This window comes from Oncorhynchus gorbuscha, linkage group LG21, assembly GCF_021184085.1.
Source record: "Oncorhynchus gorbuscha isolate QuinsamMale2020 ecotype Even-year linkage group LG21, OgorEven_v1.0, whole genome shotgun sequence".
NCBI classification, from domain to species: domain Eukaryota; kingdom Metazoa; phylum Chordata; class Actinopteri; order Salmoniformes; family Salmonidae; genus Oncorhynchus; species Oncorhynchus gorbuscha.
The window spans coordinates 23,623,241-23,643,360 of NC_060193.1; the positions used below are offsets into that span (position 1 = coordinate 23,623,241).

The 20,120-nt window shown below is 41.6% G+C and overlaps 1 protein-coding gene across 37 annotated transcripts in view; it reads left to right on the forward strand.

The window, feature by feature from the left end:
- The window catches only part of LOC124008624 (receptor-type tyrosine-protein phosphatase delta-like), a 651,437-nt gene that overhangs the window by 617,681 nt on the left and 13,636 nt on the right, over positions 1 to 20,120 (forward strand). For all 37 annotated transcript variants that reach the window (XM_046320037.1, XM_046320036.1, XM_046320049.1 and 34 more), the window contains 4 exons: positions 6,950 to 7,073; positions 10,272 to 10,447; positions 17,525 to 17,644; positions 17,909 to 18,063. In XM_046320037.1, the coding sequence (XP_046175993.1) occupies positions 6,950 to 7,073; positions 10,272 to 10,447; positions 17,525 to 17,644; positions 17,909 to 18,063 (575 nt within the window). The remainder of the gene's footprint in view (positions 1 to 6,949; positions 7,074 to 10,271; positions 10,448 to 17,524; positions 17,645 to 17,908; positions 18,064 to 20,120) is intronic.

The following is a 20,120-nucleotide window of genomic DNA, read 5'->3' on the forward strand; positions in this document are numbered from 1 at the left end:
CGGTAGTTGGGTTACCCAAGGAACTCCGCAGGCCAGCATAGCTGACCTAAGTTGTAAATATTGAGAGAAAAAACAAAAAAGGATGTTAAATGTTAATGTGTATGTATCTTTCAAATCTTGGAATGTTCCCAAACCATTACTGTTCATGATATTGGTAAGGGTATGGTTACCACATTTGGACCTTTGGGGGGATGCAAAAGGCTGCTCTCCAGATCGCAAGGCTTTATTGTGTAATATTGGTATATGGGCATGCCAAATGAAAGCATTCTACATTTAAAGAGTAATTCAGAATGGCATGCGATGGAACTCAACTTCATTGTGGTCACACATGCTGAGCTTAAGTATGATATTATCTACAGTGAGCTCCAAATGTATTCGGACAGTAACAAATGTTTTGTAGTTTTGGCTCTGTACTCCAGCACTTTGGATTTTAAATGATACAAGGTCTATGAGGTTAAAGTGCAGACTGTCAACTTTAATTTTAGGATATTTTCATCCATATCAGGTGAACAGTTTAGAAATTACTGCTATGTGTATATAGTCTCCTAATTTCAGGGGACTAAAACTATTGGGACAAATTCACTTATATGTGTATTAAAGTAGTCAAAAGGATGCACTATTGTAAAGTGACTGTTCCACTGGATGTCTTAAGGTGAATGCACCCATTTGTAAGTCGCTCTGGATAAGAGTGTCTGCTAAATGACTTAAATGTAATGTAAATGTATTTGGTCCAATATTCATTGTGGTCACACATGCTGAGCATGTGACTCTACAAGGTTGTTGGATGCGTTTGTTGTTTGTTTAGGTTGTGTTTCAGATGATTTTTTATTTAAATAAGAATATATGTTTCTAAACACTTCTACATTAGTGTGGATGTTACCATGATTATGGATAGTCCTGAATGAATTGTGAATAATGATGAGTGAGAAAGTTACAGATGCAAAACATGTTTAACCTTCCCAATGCCGTCTGGGGTACGCCAAATAAAAATGTGATTCACATCCAGTACATCACTAGATAATAATAAGATGCATATAACTAATAATGGCTCTCTGAACACAACTGATCTAGTACTAACTATACCAATGGATAGTCAATCATAAGCACAAACAACAGTCTAAGGCCATGACTAGCCATGCAAAACTTTGATCAATAGTTACAATAATGACATTATTATCCACAGTTGAAGTCGGAAGTTTAAATACACTTAGGTTGGAGTCATTAAAACTTGTTTTTCAACCACTTCCCAAACTATAGTTTTGGCAAGTCGGTGAGGACATCTACTTTGTGCATGACACAAGTCATTTTTCCAACAATTGTTTACAGACAGATTATTTCACTTATAATTCACTGTATCACAATTACAGTGGGTCAGAAGTTTACATACACTCAGTTGTGTCTTTGACTTCTTGCGTCGAGCCATCCCGGATCCGGGATCGTGACTACAGCCTCAACCCATTACCATAACTATTCATGAAAATTGCAAATGAAATGAAATCAATATGCTAGCTCTCAAGCTTATGCTTTTTGTTAACAACACTGTCATCTCAGATTTTCAAAATATGCTTCTCAACCATAGCAAAACAAGCATCTGTGTAACAGTATTGATAGCTAGCGTAGCATTTAGCATAGCATTTAGTGTTAGCATTCAGCAGGCAACATTTTCACAAAAACCAGAAAAGCATTCAAATAAAATCATTTACCTTTGAAGAACTTCGGATGTTTTCAATGAGGAGACTCTCAGTTAGATAGCAAATGTTCAGTTTTTCCTGAAAGATTATTTGTTTAGGACAAATCGCTCCGTTTTCTGCGTCACGTTTAGCTACGAAAAAAACCTGTATCCAGGATTGTGTAAATCTATCCGCAAGCTCATTAGCATAACACAATGTTAACTATTCATGAAAATCGCAAATGAAATGAAATAAATCTATTTGCTCTCAAGCTTAGCCTTTTGTTAACAACACTGTCATCTCAGATTTTCAAAATATGCTTCTCAACCATAGCAAAACAAGCATTTGTGTAACAGTATTGATAGCCTAGCATAGGATTATGCCTGGCATTCAGCATGCAACATTTTCACAAAAACCAGAAAAGCATTCAAATAAAATCATTTACCTTTGAAGAACTTCAGATGTTTTCAATGAGGAGACTCTCAGTTAGATAGCAAATGTTCAGTTTTTACAAAAATATTATTTGTGTTGATAAATCGCTCCGTTTTCTTCATCACGTTTGGGTAAGAAAAAACCCGAAAATTAAGTCATTAAAACGCGAACATTTTTCCAAATTAACTCCATAATATCGACAGAAACATGGCAAACGATGTTTAGAATCAATCCTCAAGGTGTTTTTCACATATCCATCGATGATAAATCCTTCGTGGCAGTTGCCTTTGTCTTCTGAAGAAATAGAACGGGCATGGACCTAGAGATTACGCAATAATTTCGACACAGGACACCGGGCGGACACCTGGTAAATGTTGTCTCTTATGGTCAATCTTCCAATAATATGCCTACAAATACGTCACAATGCTGCAGACACCTTGGAAGAAACGACAGAAAGGGCAGGCTCATTCCTGGCGCATTCACAGCCATTCAGAATCTGGGGCATTTCCTGTATGAAACTTCATCTTGGTTTCACCTGTAGCATTAGTTCTGGGGCACTCACAGATAATATCTTTACAGTTTTGGAAATGTCAGAGTTTTTTCTTTCCAAAGCTGTCAATTACATGCATAGTCGAGCATCTTTTCGTGACAAAATATCTTGTTTAAAACGGGAACGTTTTTTATCCAAAAATTTAAAGAGCGCCCCCTATCTCGAAGAAGTTAAACAGCTTGGAAAATTCCAGAAAATTATGTCATGGCTTTATAAGCTTCTGATAGGCGAATTGACATAAATTGAGTCAATTGGAAGTGTACCTGTGGATGTATTTCAAGGCTTACCTTCAAATTCAGTGCCTCTTTGCTTGACATCATGGGAAATCAAAATAAATATCAGCCAAGACCTCATAAAAACATTTGTAGACCTCCCCAAGTCTGGTTCATCCTTGGGAGCAATTTCCAAACGCCTGAAGGTAGCACGTTCATCTGTACAAACATTAGTGCGCAAGTATAAACACCATGGGACCACGCAGCCGTCATAATGCTCAGGAAGGAGACGCGTTCTGTCTCCTAGAGATGAACGTACTTTGGTGCGAAAAGTGCAAATCAATCCTAGAACAACAGCAAAGGACCTTGTGAAGATGCTGGAGGAATCAGGTACAAAAGTATCTATATCCACAGTAATACGAGTCCTGTATCGACATAACCTGAAAGGCCGCACAGCAAGGAAGAAGCCACTGCTCCAAAATCGTCATAAAAACTGCACATGGATACAAAGATCGTACTTTTTGGAGAAATGTCCTCTGGTCTGATGAAGCTAAAAATAGAACTGTTTGGCCATAATGACCATTGTTATGTTTGGAGGAAAAAGGGGGAGGCTTGCAAGCCGAAGAACACAATCCCAACCATGAAGCACTGGGGTGGCAGCATCATAATGTGGGGTGCTGCAGGAGGGACTTGTGCACCTCTCAAAATAGATGGCTTCATGAGGAATGGAAAATTATGTGGATATATTGAAGCAACATCTCAAGACATCAGTCAGGAAGTTAAAGCTTGGTCGCAAATGGGTCTTCCTAATGGACAATGACCCCAAGCATACTTCCAAAGTTGTGGCAAAATGGCTTAAGGACAACAAAGTCAAGTTATTGGAGTGGCCATCACAAAGCCCTGACCCTCAATCCTATAGAAAATTTGTGGGAAGAACTGAAAAGACGTGTGCGAGCAAGGAGGCCTACAAACCTGACTCAGTTACACCAGCTCTGTCAGGAGGAATGGGTCAAAAATCATCCAACTTATTGTGGGAAGCTTGTGAAAGTCTACCCGAAAGGTTTGAGCCAAGTTTAACAATTTATAGGCAATGATACCAAGTACTAATGTCAACTTCTGACCACTGGGAATGGGATGAAAGAAATAATAGCTGAAATAAATCATTCTCTCTACTATTATTCTGACATTTCACATTCTTAAAATGAAGTGGGGATCCTAACTGACCTAAGACAGGGATTGTGAAAAACTGAGTTTAAATGTATTTGGCTAAGGTGTATGTAAACTTCTGACTTCAACTGTATATACACTGCCGTTCAAGAGTATGGGGTCACTTAGAAAAAACATGTCATATACTTTTTGTGCATAACATCAAATTGATCCGAAATACATTGTAGACACTTTTAATGTTGTAAAATTACTATTGTAGCTGGAAACGGCTGATATCTACACGGGTGTACAGAGGCCCATTATTCTCAACCTTCACTCCTGTGTTCCAATGGCACATTATGTTTGCTAATCCCACAGCTGAAAACTGTTGGGCTTATTTATTTCTTCTGAAACTCATCAATCTATTCTTGTTCTGAGAAATGAAGGCTATTCCGAGAAATTGAGAAATTGCCAAGAAACTGAAGATCTCGTAGAACACTGTGTACTACTCCCTTCACAGGACAGCGCAAACTGTCTCTAACCAGAATAGAAAGAGGAATGGGAGGCCCCGGTGCACAACTGAGCAAGAGGACAAAACACCCGTCTCAACGTCAGCAGTGAAGGGGCTTGCGTTCTAGGATACCGGGATGCTGCCCTTCTAGGCAGAGTTCTTCTGTCCAGTATTTGTGTTCTTTTGCCCATCTTAAAATGTTAGTTTTATTTGCCCGTCTGTGATATGGCTTTTTCTTTGCAACTCTGCCTAGAAGGCCAGCATCCCGGAGTCACCTCTTCATTGTTGACGTTGAGACTGGTGTTTTGCGGGTACTATTTAATGAAGCTGCCAGTTGAGGACTTGTGAGGCGTCTGTTTCTTCAATGTTGGGGGAAGCTACCACGATGTGCCATTGGAACACAGGAGTGATGGTTGAGAATAATGGGCCTCTGTATGCCTATTTAGATATTCTATTAAATATCAGCCGTTTCCAGCTTCAATAGTAATTTACAATATTAACATTGTCTACACTGTATTTCTGATCAATTTTATGTTGATTTAATGGACAATAAATTTGCTTTTCTTTCAAAAACAAGGACATTTCTAAGTGACCCTAAACTTTTGAACAGTAGTCTGTATATATATATATATTTCTTTTTTAAAACATTTCTTCACATTTTCAAACAGTACATTTATATTTTCCAACGGGGCTATACATTTGGGTGAGGTTTTTTTCTTACCTGAGCAGCCTCGTTTCCCTGCCAAAATTAAAATGAAACCATCCAGTGTTCAGTGAAATAACAACACAATGTCAAATACAGGTAGCTGAGTCAAATAACTAACATCCAATCACATTAACTGTTACTTTCTCGCCAGAAACCTTCACTCTCGCACCGACATTTAGAAACTAAACATGACAATTAGAAAAATAAGATAAGGGAGCTTTTTGAGCGAGAATAACAATGATTTTCGAGTAGTAAGACATGTATAAAAGCAACAGATACCATTAATAAGGGGCTAGAAGCGCCGTATACGGTGAGCTACCGAGTGGCTAGGACAGGCAAGCCCTGTACTATTGTGGAGGACTGCTGCTGTGGATATGGCTGGGGCAATGCTGGGGGAAAAGGCCAAAAAAACTATACAGACAATATCTTCATCAAACAACACTGTTTCACGATGCATCAGTGACATGGCAGGAGATGTTTTGAAACAATTACTGCTTCGCATACATGCCAGTGAATTATATGGATTACAACTGGATGAGTCAACAGATGTGTCGGGCCTGGCACAGCTCCTGGGATATGTCCGTTATGTTAATGGGGGGTCAATTAAGGAAGACAACCACTTCTGCAAACCACTGGAAACCAGGACAACATGAGAGGATATCTTTAAAGTCCTGGACAGCTTTGTGACATCACATGGACTTTGGTGGTCAAGATGTGTTAGTATTTGGATGTGCAAAAGCCAATGCAGGGAGACATAGTGGAGTGGTAACGCACGTGCAAGCAGTTGCTCCCGACACCACTTGGGTACACTGCAGCATCCACCGAGAGGCTCTTGCTGCCAAGGGAATGCCTGACAGCTTGAAAGATGTTTTGGACACTACAGTGAAAATGGTTAACTTTGTTAAAGCAAGACTCCTGAACTCTTGTGTATTTTCTGCATTATGCAATGATATGGGCAGCGACCATGTAACACTTTTAAAATATACAGAAGTGTACTGGTTATCAAGAGGCAAACTATTGACACTTTTTTTAAATTGGGAGACGAGCTTAACGTTTTCTTACTGACCATAATTTTCACTTGTCTGACCGCTTACATAATGACAAGTTTCTCACATGATTGGCCTATCTGGATGATGTTTTTTCTCACCTGAATGATCTAAATCTAGGATTACAGGGAATCTCCGCAACTATATTCAATGTGCGGTACAAAATTGAGGCTATGATTAAGAAGTTGGAGCTCTTTTCTGTCTCTCTGCGGTAGCAGAGAGAAGAGTCTATGATGACTTGGGTGGCTTGAATCTTTGACATCTTTTAGGGCCTTCCTCTGACACCGCCTTTATAGAGGTCCCGGATGTCAGGGAGCTTTTTCCCAGTGTTGTACTGGGCCGTACGTAAACCCTCTTTAGTGCCTTGTGGTCGGATGCCAAGCTGTTGCCATATCAAGCGGTGATGCAGCTAGTTAAGATGCTCTCAATGGTACAGCTGTCAAACTTTTTGAGGATCTGAACTTATATGTACTTTTGTAATTTGTGTGAACTATTCCTTTAAATGTGTCTAAAAGAACCTACACAGTGCATCAAAATAGCTTTTTTTGCTATTATTGATCCTAGTTTGAATCCATAGTCCTTGTCTGGGAAATGGAGCTAAATGGTGGTATTGAGCAAAATATACCACTGTAAGTGATGAAGGAAAGTAAGGAATATAACCTCTCTTTACTTGCAGTCCATCGATCCCGGGCAGCAGTTCACGTGGGAACACTCCAACCTGGAAGTCAACAAACCAAAGAACAGATATGCTAACGTGATAGCATACGATCACTCCAGAGTCCTGCTATCAGCTATTGACGGTAAGCAGCTCTAGTCTTGCCTTGAATTGACTGTCATGTGACTGTCTACTTCTATACAGTACCACTGTCTTCTGTGCCCTTAGGAGTACTAGCATACACTGAGCTATGGTATCTAGGGCTGTGGCGGTCATGGAATTTGGTTTAACGATTATTTGTTACGCACACACATACATACATACATACATACATACATACATACATACATACATACATACATACATACATACATACATACATACATACATACATACATACATACATACATACATACATACATACATACATACATACATACATACATACATACATGACTGTAAGTCGCTTTGGATAAAAGCGTCTGCTAAATGGCATATATTATTATTATATATTATACATACATACATACATACATACATACATACATACATACATACATACATACATACATACATACATACATACATACATACATACATACATACACACACACACACACACACACACACACACACACACACACACACACACACACACACACACACACACACACACACACACACACACACACACACACACACACACACACACACACACACACATACATACATACATACATACATACTAATTAACCAATTCCATTGAATATTTCCCATAGAGAGAAAACATTAAAAAAGAACAAACAAACTGGCTCTTCCGGGCCAGTAAATGGATGCTAATGGGAAGAAAACTGATCAATAAAGACGTTCAGAGTCCCGTTGCAGTCTCCCAGAAAGCTCATGCAGCTGAGAGTGTTGATGGACCCCATTAACTAGCCATAAACACACATCTGTGCGGCCACATTGAAGCCTTCGCGAGGGAGGAAACCGCTACTCTGCCAGACAGGCTTGTGGGACTTCCCCCTGGAGCTCCAAACAAAGCCTTTGGCAACCAGGACTTCTTAGATGAAGTTATTTTTGCGTAAGAAACATGTCTGTATAAGTATCTCACCAAGCTAGCGACTGACTGTCGGGATTGGATTGGAGGACGTCTTCCTCGGGTGCTTTTGGAATCCCCTGATGTGTGGTAAAGTGTGTGGTAGGCTATTAGCGTTGACTGTATAGAGGGGAATTGGGTGATACTTAACTTGAACCCTCTGTCGTTATAGACCCAGATAACAAAGTCATGGTAGTGTGATAACAGATGTCATAAACAGTCATGTCAGATGATTGTAACTGACACAACACGTTCAGCATCATCTATTGACTCGTAGTCATTAATCATGTCCACAACATGTTGTTATAGTTGTGTTCCATAAGCCAGACATGAAAACCACTTGATTTATTTCTTTGTACGCTGCCACAGGACTTTAGTTGGCCAACCTACGTGTCTCACCCCCCACTGAACTCTGAACGATTCATCAAAATTTGTCTCTTTTCATTGTAACATTCCTCACCAGATGAATGCACGTCATGTAAGCAAACATCTGTATAGTCAGTTTTCTACTATGCTCTGCTCCAAAGCTGTCCCTGGACTTTATTTGTAACTCAGTTGAGACCCAGTTCAAAGTGGACCAACTTGAGTCACTGACCAGCTGTTTCTCAAAAGGTCAGTGCAACTAAAATGGAGAAATCACAACATAACCTAATTATGGTTTTCTGTGCTTGATCAAGGAGCTTTTAATGTCCAGGTATACTGGTTATTCTCCAACCGTCATAAATTGTGATAGCAGGTCGATGATGTATTAGCAGAGAGAAGCAGACTCATGGCCTCTTTCCTGAGGGAACAGGCCAGCATAGAACAATAGAAGAGGGCTTTTACCAAAAGTTACTTCAGTGTGGATTATGCTTCGTAAAACGGATAACCAACCACACACACCACTTTTAGCCTTTTTTAGGATACAGTGCCAAATATATAGGTAATTTTTTTTTATTGTTTGCCAGTAAGTTTGACATCTGCACCATGTTATTAGTTGCGTTTCTTTTTTGGTAACGGTATTGAAAGTTTTGCAAGCAGATGGCTGCGTTTTGCACAAATTCTGAGTGACACTCCGGCCATCTGCAGAGAAACCAAATATGCTTCCAGACACTGTCTTGTTTTCATTAAACCATAATAATGTCTCTTTTTCCTTACACGTCCCTTTCATTTTGAAAGCTGGGGGCTTAATTGTCTTTATCCCTTGTCCATTATGGAAATATACAGCCTGGCAACGGCTGCATGAAAAGGTTTAGCAGGGAAATGGAAGAGAGGGAGAAAAAAAAGACGGGTAAGAAATGTCGGGTTTTGAATGAGCTCACATTTTCTTTTCTAGTCTTTTCTTTTTTTGCACTGAATAAGTTACCTGGGAGAAAAAGGGAGGGGTGGATGAAAGGGGGGAGAGTTGGAGCACGGGCGGCTGGCTATGCAAACGTGGCATCCATGCAGATGAGACTTATCTTGGTAGACCATATGTGCGCTGGGCCCCCAACTGCCAGTCCTGAAGCATTGACTAGCTGTCAGCTCCGTCTTCGCCTCTCCCCGGATTGGGGAAAAAAAAACAACTGCTTCATTTAGCAACCGGTGAGAAAAGGAGAGTAGGCTGAGGTTGTGGAAGAAAAACAGTTTTGCCTGGTTTCGTTGGTGGTTTTTCCCTGTGAGGTTGAGGGGAGAGGTGGGGTGGAGGTTTTTTTCAAAGCTAAAATGTATCTTCGCCTTGAAGTTTCACTGTAGATAGAGGAAATGCTCTTTTTGGAGTCATCAAAGTTACAGTCAAGAGTATGATAACAATTGACACAGTGATTCAACTAGTAGGCAGCCATTTTGTGTGGATGGATGATGCAAAAGGCACACAATGGCAAAGCCTAAACGAAAAACACAGTACACTTAGACTGTATGCCTGGGTAGTTCCTGGTTGAGTAAACTAACTCTGGATTTGTGCCCTTTTAGTCAGAAAGAACTCAGTCAGGATTAAGTGTTGTTCAATGTCAAAACAACTCAAAGTATTGACTAGCAGGGGTCTGAACCTTTAAGCACTAGCAGAGTGACTTCACTTTTCACAGTACCTGCTAGTCTAGTGGATGGACTAACGCTATTGATCCCAATCAAAGCCAAAGCCACTGTTGTGTCGCTCATCATTTTTCCCCCCGTCTGTCGTACAACCAAAGTTAATCACTCCCCACACACAGACCCCACACACGTATGTACACCCCCCCCCCCCCCTCAAGCAGACACCATCCATTCTAATCACTTTCCCTCACTTTCTAGGTATCCCTGGAAGTGATTACATCAATTCCAACTACATCGACGGCTATAGGAAGCAGAATGCATACATCGCCACGCAGGGCTCGCTGCCAGAGACGTTTGGTGACTTCTGGAGGATGATCTGGGAACAGCGGAGTGCCAACATCGTCATGATGACCAAGCTGGAGGAGAGGTCCAGGGTAAGCACAGATCTGGAATCAGCCCTATGGGATTCATTATTTATTTGATTGCCATGCACAGGTCTAGGTCTGTTACACAGGTCCATTTAATCCTGCCCTGACATTAGCCATAGTCGCCGAAACAAAATGGAGTAATTCTACAAATGTACATTCAAATATGTTGCAGAAGTGTCATATCAATGGATTTGTAAAGTAAAAAATGTCTAAATGTAATTATGTCTTCGTTATATATTCTACCTTAGTCGTCTACATTTTTATATCAGTGTATGTGGTCTGTAAAGCAGACATACTTCAATATAATTTCAGATTCCAAATTCAGTGTAATTCAATTCACCTATTTTCCATTGTTTACTTCCAAGCATCATTGAAACAGCAAATTCATAGCCTAACCCATGACTCATCATGGCTATCCATTTGCTTCTGTGATGCAAATACAACGTTTAACATTTTCCTAGAACTCCCCATTCCTCCTTTCATTCTGTGTTCATATTTCCGTGTGTTTTGTCATGTTCCTTCAGATGCCCTCATATTTCTTCTCTAAGGCAAGACATCTTGCATTCTCTTTCCAATGGATTTCACTCACTCACTTACTTGCCACAACATGAGTTTCCCTTTTCTTATTTTTAGTATTAGTGTTGCTATACCGTTATTGCAATTAGTTGCATGGTCACTAGGTTAGCCAGCAGCACTGCTTTAAGCAGGTAAAATGTTCATGCAATTAGTTGCATGGTCACTAGGTTAGCCAGCAGCACTGCTTTAAGCAGGTAAAATGTTCATGCAATTAGTTGCATGGTCACTAGCTTAGCCAGCAGCACTGCTTTAAGCAGGTAAAATGTTCATGCTAATTGTAAAATGTCAGTCATTTGGTACAAGAACCAAGCACACAGCACTTTTCACTCTTCCACAGTTAAAAGTCAAACACTTTGTGCCTGGCACTGCAAGGTCTCTTATGTATGTTTGAAATCACAAAGAAACGAAGACTGCATGGTCTCCGCAAGTTGCAAGTTCACTACTTTCACACAATTCCTCCTCTAAAGATCATGAATTACTTGTTTACAAAGGTCTCTCAAGAGGAGAACAATTCCATGTATTCCACCTTACGATTTGACTGTAGAACTGTCTGAACAGATGTCGTGAATGGATTGCTTTCACTCTTCTCTAACCTACAGGGCCTTCAGAAAGTATTCACTCCCCTTTACATTTTGCACATTTTGAGATGTTACAGCCTGAATTTAAAATTGATTGATTTGTGTCACTGCCCTACATACAAAACCCCATAATGTCACATGGTGAAGTTATTAATTACACTGTGTATGGTGTATCAATACACCCAATCACTACAAAGATACAAGCATCCTTCCTAACTCAGTTGCCGGAGAGAAAGGAAACCACTCAGGGATTTGAGGCCAATGGGGACTTTAAAACAGTTACATAGGTTAATGGCTGTGAAAGGAAAAAACTGAGGGTTGATCAACAACATTGTAGTTACTCCACAATAGTTACCTAAATGACAGAGTGAAAAGAAGGAAGCATGTACAGAATAAACATATTCCAAAACACGCATCCTGTTTGCAATAAGGCACAAAAGTAATACTGTAACAAAATGTGGCAAAGCAATATTGGTAAATCCAAAATAACACATTACTGAGTTCCACTCTCCATATTTCCAAGCATAGTGGTGGCTGCATCATGTTATGGGTATGCTTGTAATCGTTAAGGACTGGGGAGTTTATCAGGATTAAACAGAATGGAGCTAAGCACAGGCAAAATCTTAGAGGAAAACCTGGTTCACCAGACACTGACAGTGAATGTTCCTGAGTGGCCCGAGTTACAGTTTTGACATTTATCTTCTTGAAAATCTATGGCAAGACGTGAAAATGGTTTTCTAGCAATGACCAACAACCAATTTGACAGAGCTTGAAGAATTTTGAAAATAATAATTGGCAAATGTTGCACAATCCAGGTGTGGAAAGCTTTTAGAGACCCACAAAGACTCAAAGGGTAATCATTGCCAAAGGTGATTCTACAAAGTATTGACTTAGGGGTGTGAATACTTATGTAAATGAGATATTTCTGTATTTAATTTGCAATACATTTGCAAAAAATTTTTTTTGAACTTTGTCATTATAAAAAATGTATGTAATTCATTTTGAATTCATGCTGTAGCAAAACAAAATATGGAATACATCAAGGGGTATGGATATTTTCTCAAGGCACTGTATATTGTAGACCCAAGTGCATGTTTTGACCATTGTCTGGTTCTAGTTGTTAGTTGCTTTAGATAATGAAGTATCACATAAGAATGACTCATAGTTTTGTGAATATATACAAAAGCTGCCTCATAGACCTTTGTCAAGCTTTAGTGCATTGTTTGACAACATTTGATCATGAAATATGCTTCATTTTGTTGCTAACTAATGCCCCCATCTTCTGTATCGATCTTTTAGATAATGGCGCTGGAGGGATTGGCTGCCGTTTTACTGGCTCCAAGCCAACTGTTCTATTTTGTTAGTTTTTTTGCATTGTGTGTAACTCATTTTGTACATAATGTTGCTGCTACCGTTTCTTATGACCAAAAATAGCTTCTGAACATCAGAACAGCAATTATTCACCTCGGGAATGGACAAAGATTATTTTCTTTAATGAGTCCGGCGCAAACGACATACTGCTTTGTCGAGATAAGGTCCAAATTGTGAAGAAAAGACGGAGAAAAGGGGGGAAGGGGGCGGGGTGGCTTGTATGAACTCGCCAACGAGTAGGTAAACCCCCACTACCCTCTGTATTATTGGCCAATGTGCAATCATTGGAAAACCAACTGGACAATCTACGATTAAGACTATTCTACCAACGGGACATTAAGAACTGTAATATCTTATGTTTCACTAAGACATGGCTAAACGATGACACAGATAATATAGAGCTGGCTGGCTCATCCGTGCATTGGCAGGACAGAGCAGCAAAGCCTGGTAAGACGAGGGGTGGGGGTGTGTGTCTATTTGTTAATAACTGCTGGTTCGCTATGTCTAATATCAAAGAAGTCTTGCGGTATTACTCGTCTGAGGTAGAATACCTCATGATAAGCTGTAGACCACCTTATTTACTCAACGAGCTGTATAAGTCCATAAGCAAACAAGAAAATGCTCAAACAAGAAAATACTCAGAGTGGCCGGGGACTTTAATGCAGGCAAACGTAAATCTGTTTTACCTCATTTCTACCAGCATGTCACATATGCAACGAGAGGAAAGAAAACTCTTGACCACCTTTACTCCACACACAGAGACGCATACAAAGTTCTCCCTCGACCTCCATTTGGCAAATCTGACCATAATTCTATCCTCCTGATTCCTGCTTACAAGCGACAACTAAAGCAGAAAGTAACAGTGACTCGCTCAATACGTAAGTGGTCAGATGACACGGATGCTATGCTATACATCTGTTTTGCTAGCACAGACCGGAATATGTTCCAGGATTCATCAAAGGGCATTGAGGAGTATACCACCTCAGTCATCGGCTTCATCAATAAGTGCATCGACGACGTCATCCCAACAGTGACCTTACGTTCACATCCCAACCAGAAGCCATAGCTAAAGGCTAGAGCTGCCGCTTTCAAGGAGCGGGACACTAATCCGGACGCTTATAAGGACTTCCGCTATGCCCTCAGATGAACCATCAAACAGACAAAACATCAATAGAGGACTAAGATTGAATCCTATTACACCAGCTCTGATGCTCGTCGGATGTGTCAGTGCTTGAAAACTATTACGGACTACAAAGGGAAACACAGCTGCTAGCTGCCCCATGATGCGAGCCTACCAGACGGGCTAAATGTATTTTATGCTCGCGTCGAGGCAAGCAACATTGAAGCATGCATGAGAGCACCAGCTGTTCCAAATCACTCTCTCCATAGCCGATGTGAGCAAGACCTTTAAACAGGTCAACATTCATAAGGCTGCGGGGCCAGACGGATTACCAGGATGTGTACTCAAAGCATGCACGGACCAACTGGCAAGTGTCTTCACTGACATTTTCAACCTCTCCCTAACCAAGTCTGTAATACCTACATGTTTCAAACAGACCACCATAGTCCCTGTGCCCAAGAGAGCGAAGGCTACCTGTCGAAATTATTACTTCCCCGTAGCACTCACGTCGGTAGCTATGAAGTGCTTTGAAAGGCTGGTCCTGACTCACATCAACAGCATCATGCCGAAAACCCTAGACCCAATCCAATTCACATACTGCCCCAACATTTCCACAGATGACGCAATCTTAATCGCACTCTACAATTCCCTTTCCCACCTGGACAAAAGGAACACCTATGTGAGAATGCTGTTCATTGACTACAGCCCAGCGTTCAACATCATAGTATCCACTAAGCTAAGGACCCTTGGAGTAAACACCTCCCTCTGCAACTGGATCCTTGACTTCCAGACAGGCCGGCCCCAGGTGGTCAGAGTAGGCAACAACACATATGCCACGCTGATCCTCAGGGGTGCATGCTTAGTCCCCTCCTGTACTCCTTGTTCACCCACGACTGCGTGGCCAAGCACGACTCCACTCGCATCATTAAGTTAGCTGACGACACAACAGTGGTAGGCCTGATCACCAACAACGATGAGACGGCCTATAGGGAGGAGGTCAGAGACCTGGCAGTGTGGTGTCAGGACAACAACCTCTCTCTCAATGTGATCAAGACAAAGGAGCTGATCTTGGACTGTAGGAAAAGGAGGGCCGAACAGCCCTCCATTAACATAAACAGGGCTGGAGTGGAGCGGGTGAAGAGTTTCAAGTTCCTTGGGGTCCACATCACCAACGAACTATCATGGTCCAAACACACCAATACAGTTGTGAAGAGGGCACGACATAACCTTTTCCCCCTAAGGAGACTGAAAAGTTTTGGCATGGGTCACCAAATTCTCAAAAAGTTCTACAGCTGCAACATCAAGAGCATCCTGATCGGTTGCATCACCGTACGGCAACTGCTCTGGATCCAACCGTAAGGCGCTAAAGAGGGTAGTGCTTATGGCCCAGTACATCACTTGGGTCAAGCTTTCTGGCATCCAGGACCTATATTAATAAAATGTATTTATAAAGCCCTTTTACATCAGCCGATGTCACAAAGTGCTATACAGAAACCCATCCAAATACCCCAAACAGCAAGCAATGCAGATGTAGATGCACTGTGGCTATGAAAAACTCCCTAGAAAGGCAGGGACCTAGGAAGAAAGCTAGAGAGGAACCAGGTTCTGGGGGGTAGTCAGTCCTCTTCTGGCTGTGCCGGGTAGAGATTATAACAATACATGGCCAAGATGTTCAAATGTTCATAGAGGACCAACAGGGTCAAATAATAATCACAGTGGTTGAAGGTGCAACAGGTCAGCACCTCAGGAGTAAATGTCAGTTTGCTTTTCATAGCCGAGCATTCGGAGTTAGAGGCAGCAGGTGCGGTAGAGAGAGAGAGTCAAAAACAGCAGGTTTTCCAGGAGGGGAGGGAGAGGGAGAGAGAGAGAATTAGAGGGAGCATACTTAAATTCACACAGGACACCAGATAAGACAGGAGAAATATTCCATATATAACAGACTGACCCTAGCCCCTCAACACATAAGCTATTGCAGCATAAATACTAGAGGCTGATACAGGAGGGGTATGGAGACACTGTGTCCCCGTCCGACGATAACCCCGGGCAGGGCCAACCAGGCAGGATATAAGCCCACCCACTTTGCCAAAGCACAGCCCCCACACCACTAGTGGGATATATTCAAACCACCAACTTACTACCCTGCGGGGGGGTCAATGTAAATACAAGATGGTGTCAGATGTACGCTTAAAAAATGGTCAAAGACTCCAGTCACGCAAGCGGTACCGGAGCACCAAGTCTAGGACCAAAAGGCTCTTTAACAGTTTCTAACCCCAAGCCATAAGACTGCTGAACAATTCATCAAATGGCCACCTGGACTATTTACATTGACCCCCCCCCCATTTGTTTTTACACTGCTGCTACTCACTGTTTATTATCAATTCATAGTCATTATACAAATTACCTCGACTAACCTGTACCCCCACACATTGAGTTGGTACCCGTACCCCCTGTATATAGCCTCGTTATTGTTATGTAATTTTATTGTGTTACTTTTTGATATATTTCTTATTGCTTTTGTTCATTGAGTAAATATTTTCTTAACTCTATTTCTTGAACTGCATTGTTGGTTAAGGGCTTGTAAGTAAGAATTTCACCGTTTTATTCGGGGCATGTGGCAAACTTGATTTGATTTGTCTCGATTGAGTTCCAGCAACAATATATTAGCTTCCATTGTATGTGAGATGAGGGTAGTACAGTGTATGAGGTAAGACATCTGCATAAGGACTCTTCGAGTTCACTGTGCTTTCCTCTGGCAGCGAAATGACAATACTGTAATGGAAGTAGTGTTTTATTGGCTGTTCGCTGGGCAACAAAAACGCTATAATCATAATAAACCTGTGCCTGTAATGTGATTGGAAAACTGTGGTTAAGATTGTAATTATAGAGCCTGTCGGGCTAACAAATAGCACTGTCGGGCTTCAGTGGAACGTCTTAGCTGGGCCTGTTTCCTCCATTGTGAAATCACACAAGTCAGCACAGCAGCGTAGGAAAGACTTGGCAGCCTCGCTTTCCTGTTTGCCTTGTATTGACTTTCCTTTATGAAGCTGGATGAGTATTTGCCAGCTATGTCTATTTGGGTCTATTCAATCTCAGACAGTGATTCAGAGAGTTAGAGGGAAGAAATGGAGCATTGAGGATCAGATCGGATATTAACTTTATTGTGATTCAACAATTGTTGGGGATGTGTAGCAGGGGAGTTCTGCCCATTGAAACTAAGGGGTGTACAGACCCTCTCAGATGAATTATTTGTACACTGAAAATATAGCAGATATTGGTTATTTGACTCATTATTCAAACAAAGCAAAGTTTGTAATTTGTTCCTTCTCAACAATAATAGGTGCAATGATGCCTATGTATATTAGAAACTGGTTAGAGACAGAGTTGTTAGCAGTTGTGACCAAACCAGTTGTCTAATGTAACGTTTTCTATCAATCTCAGGTGAAATGTGACCAGTACTGGCCCACTAGAGGGACGGAGACCTACGGCCTCATCCAGGTGACGCTGTTGGACACGGTTGAGCTGGCCACATACTGTGTCAGGACATTTGCACTTTATAAAGTACGTTTGATTTCCTCATAATTCATTTAACCTTTATTTCACCTGGAAGTCAGACACCCAATGTGGGTTTTAGTTGAACTGAATGAAACGGATAACCGTAGCCACGGGCAGTAGCTTTACTCTAATCCCCTGACATCACTGGTGCAGTGTGGTTGAGATGAGGGACCACACCTCAAGGTATTGAAGTATTATCGCTGCTGTTTAAAATGCTGCCCAATGTGTGTTCTATACATGTATATAGCCTACTTCTCCTCTGTCTATCAGAATGGTTCCAGTGAGAAGAGAGAGGTGAGACAGTTCCAGTTCACGGCCTGGCCTGACCACGGTGTACCCGAGCACCCCACTCCGTTCTTGGCCTTCCTCAGACGGGTCAAAGCCTGTAACCCCCCAGATGCAGGGCCCATGGTGGTACACTGCAGGTAAGCAAGGCTTCCATGATATCACTATCATAGACTATGTTAGCCTGCCGAGCCAAGGTCTTCTTGTTACTCATCATTCAAGCGTTGTCACAGATATAGATAAAAACACAGAGGGAAAGAGAATGCGACAAGGAAGAGAGAGCGAAGAAAGAGGGAAGAAAGAGTTGGAGGGTAGGAGGAGGAGCGGGAATGGATGACATGAGCTGCATATCACCGACTGAGAGCCGTAGGGAGTTGTCCTACTAGCTTTGTTGGATGTTTTTTTCTTCTCAATCTGAAAGTATTTACTACAACAGAGTAAGGATTACCGGTGTCAGTGCCCTTGGCGAAACGTAAATCCCTTCCACACACACACACACACACACAGACACACACCCAAACACCTGTCCTCCCCACACTAACATCCACGCATCAGCGCTCCATGAGTATCCAGCTTATCCCCGGGGTTATTACAAAATAAAATACGAAATAAAGCACTTACTTCTCACTTCCAATGACAAGAAGGAATAAACTCCAGACAGAGGCAAAAGAAGGCTGTAGCCGTCTGCCTCTCTTCAGACTGTGGAGTTATAGGAGACTCTGGTGTGTGTGTGTGTGTGTGTGTGTGTGTGTGTGTGTGTGTGTGTGTGTGTGTGTGTGTGTGTGTGTGTGTGTGTGTGTGTGTGTGTGTGTGTGTGTGTGTGTGTGTGTGTGTGTGTGTGTGTGTGTGTGTGTGTGTAACTGTGTGTGTGACTGTGTGACTGTGTGACTGTGTGTGTGTGTGTGTGTGTGTGTGTGTGTGTGTGTGTGTGTGTGTGTGTGTGTGTGTGTGTGTGTGTGTGTGTGTGTGTGTGTGTGTGTGTGTGTGTGTGTGTGTGACTGTGTGTGTGTGTGTGTGTGTGTGTGTGTGTGTGTGTGTGTGTGTGTGTGTGTGTGTGTGTGTGTGTGTGTGTGTGTGTGTGTGTGTGTGTGTGTGTGTGTGTGTGTGTGTGTGTGTGTGTGTGTGTGACTGTGTGTGTGTGTGACTGTGTGTGTGTGACTGTGAGCGCATGTGTCCTGTGAGAGAGCCAGAGAGAGAGATAGCTAAAGGGAGAGAGAGGGGGACAGAAAATTAAACTGAGATAGAGTAAGCAAGAAGATACAAATTTATGTCTGAAGAATGTACAATAAAAGGGATTACCAAAGAATACCAATTACTACAAGCTGAAGTTAATTAGACCTAGTTGCAGAATCAGTTTAAATGGAAAAATCCCAACTCTTCACGGCGAACCAGAATGCAGGAGTTAATGTCACTCAGAAGATGGGTATTTTAATGCCTCGCCAGCGCATCAGATAAAGGGAGTGTAGAGATTCAAATCCATACGGAAGCATCTCACACAATACCACATCTCCCATGCCTTGTCAGACCACCATTTGGAAAATAAATATTTTTTTTCATCCTGCCATTTTTGTATTTTAACTCTTGCATCAGAATGTTAACTTAAGGCTACGTTCTAATTATCTATCCTTATCTCTTCCAAAGTGTTCACTTGTTCACTTCCCTTTATTGATTTGAAGGAAATTACTGGTATAATAAATATGGAGGGGGGGGGGATCTCCCACTAGCCCTGCCTCCACTAATCCAATGCTTTTAGATTTGTGTGTACATAGTGAACGGGTGCACACTTCAGGAAAAAGGAAATATTACAATGGCGCTGAAGGGGATGGCTATTGTTTTACGGGCTCCTAACCAGCTGCTATTTTATGTGTTTTTTTGCATGGTTTGTAACTTATTTTGTACATAATGTTGCTGCTACCTTCTCTTATGACCGAAAAGAGCTTCTGGATATCAGAACAGCGATTACTCACCTCGAACTGGACAAAGATTTTTTCTTTATTTGAGTCTGATGTGATGGATATACTGTTTCTCTGAGACCAGGCCCAAATCCCCGTCATTTGCGTGAAAAAAAGACGGAGGTACAGGGGGTGGAGATTGGGGTGCCTTGTGAGAAATCGTTGGTGAGTGGGTAACCCGCCATTCTATTGGCCAACGTGCAATCACTGGAGAATAAACTGGATGAGCTCCGTTCAAGACTATC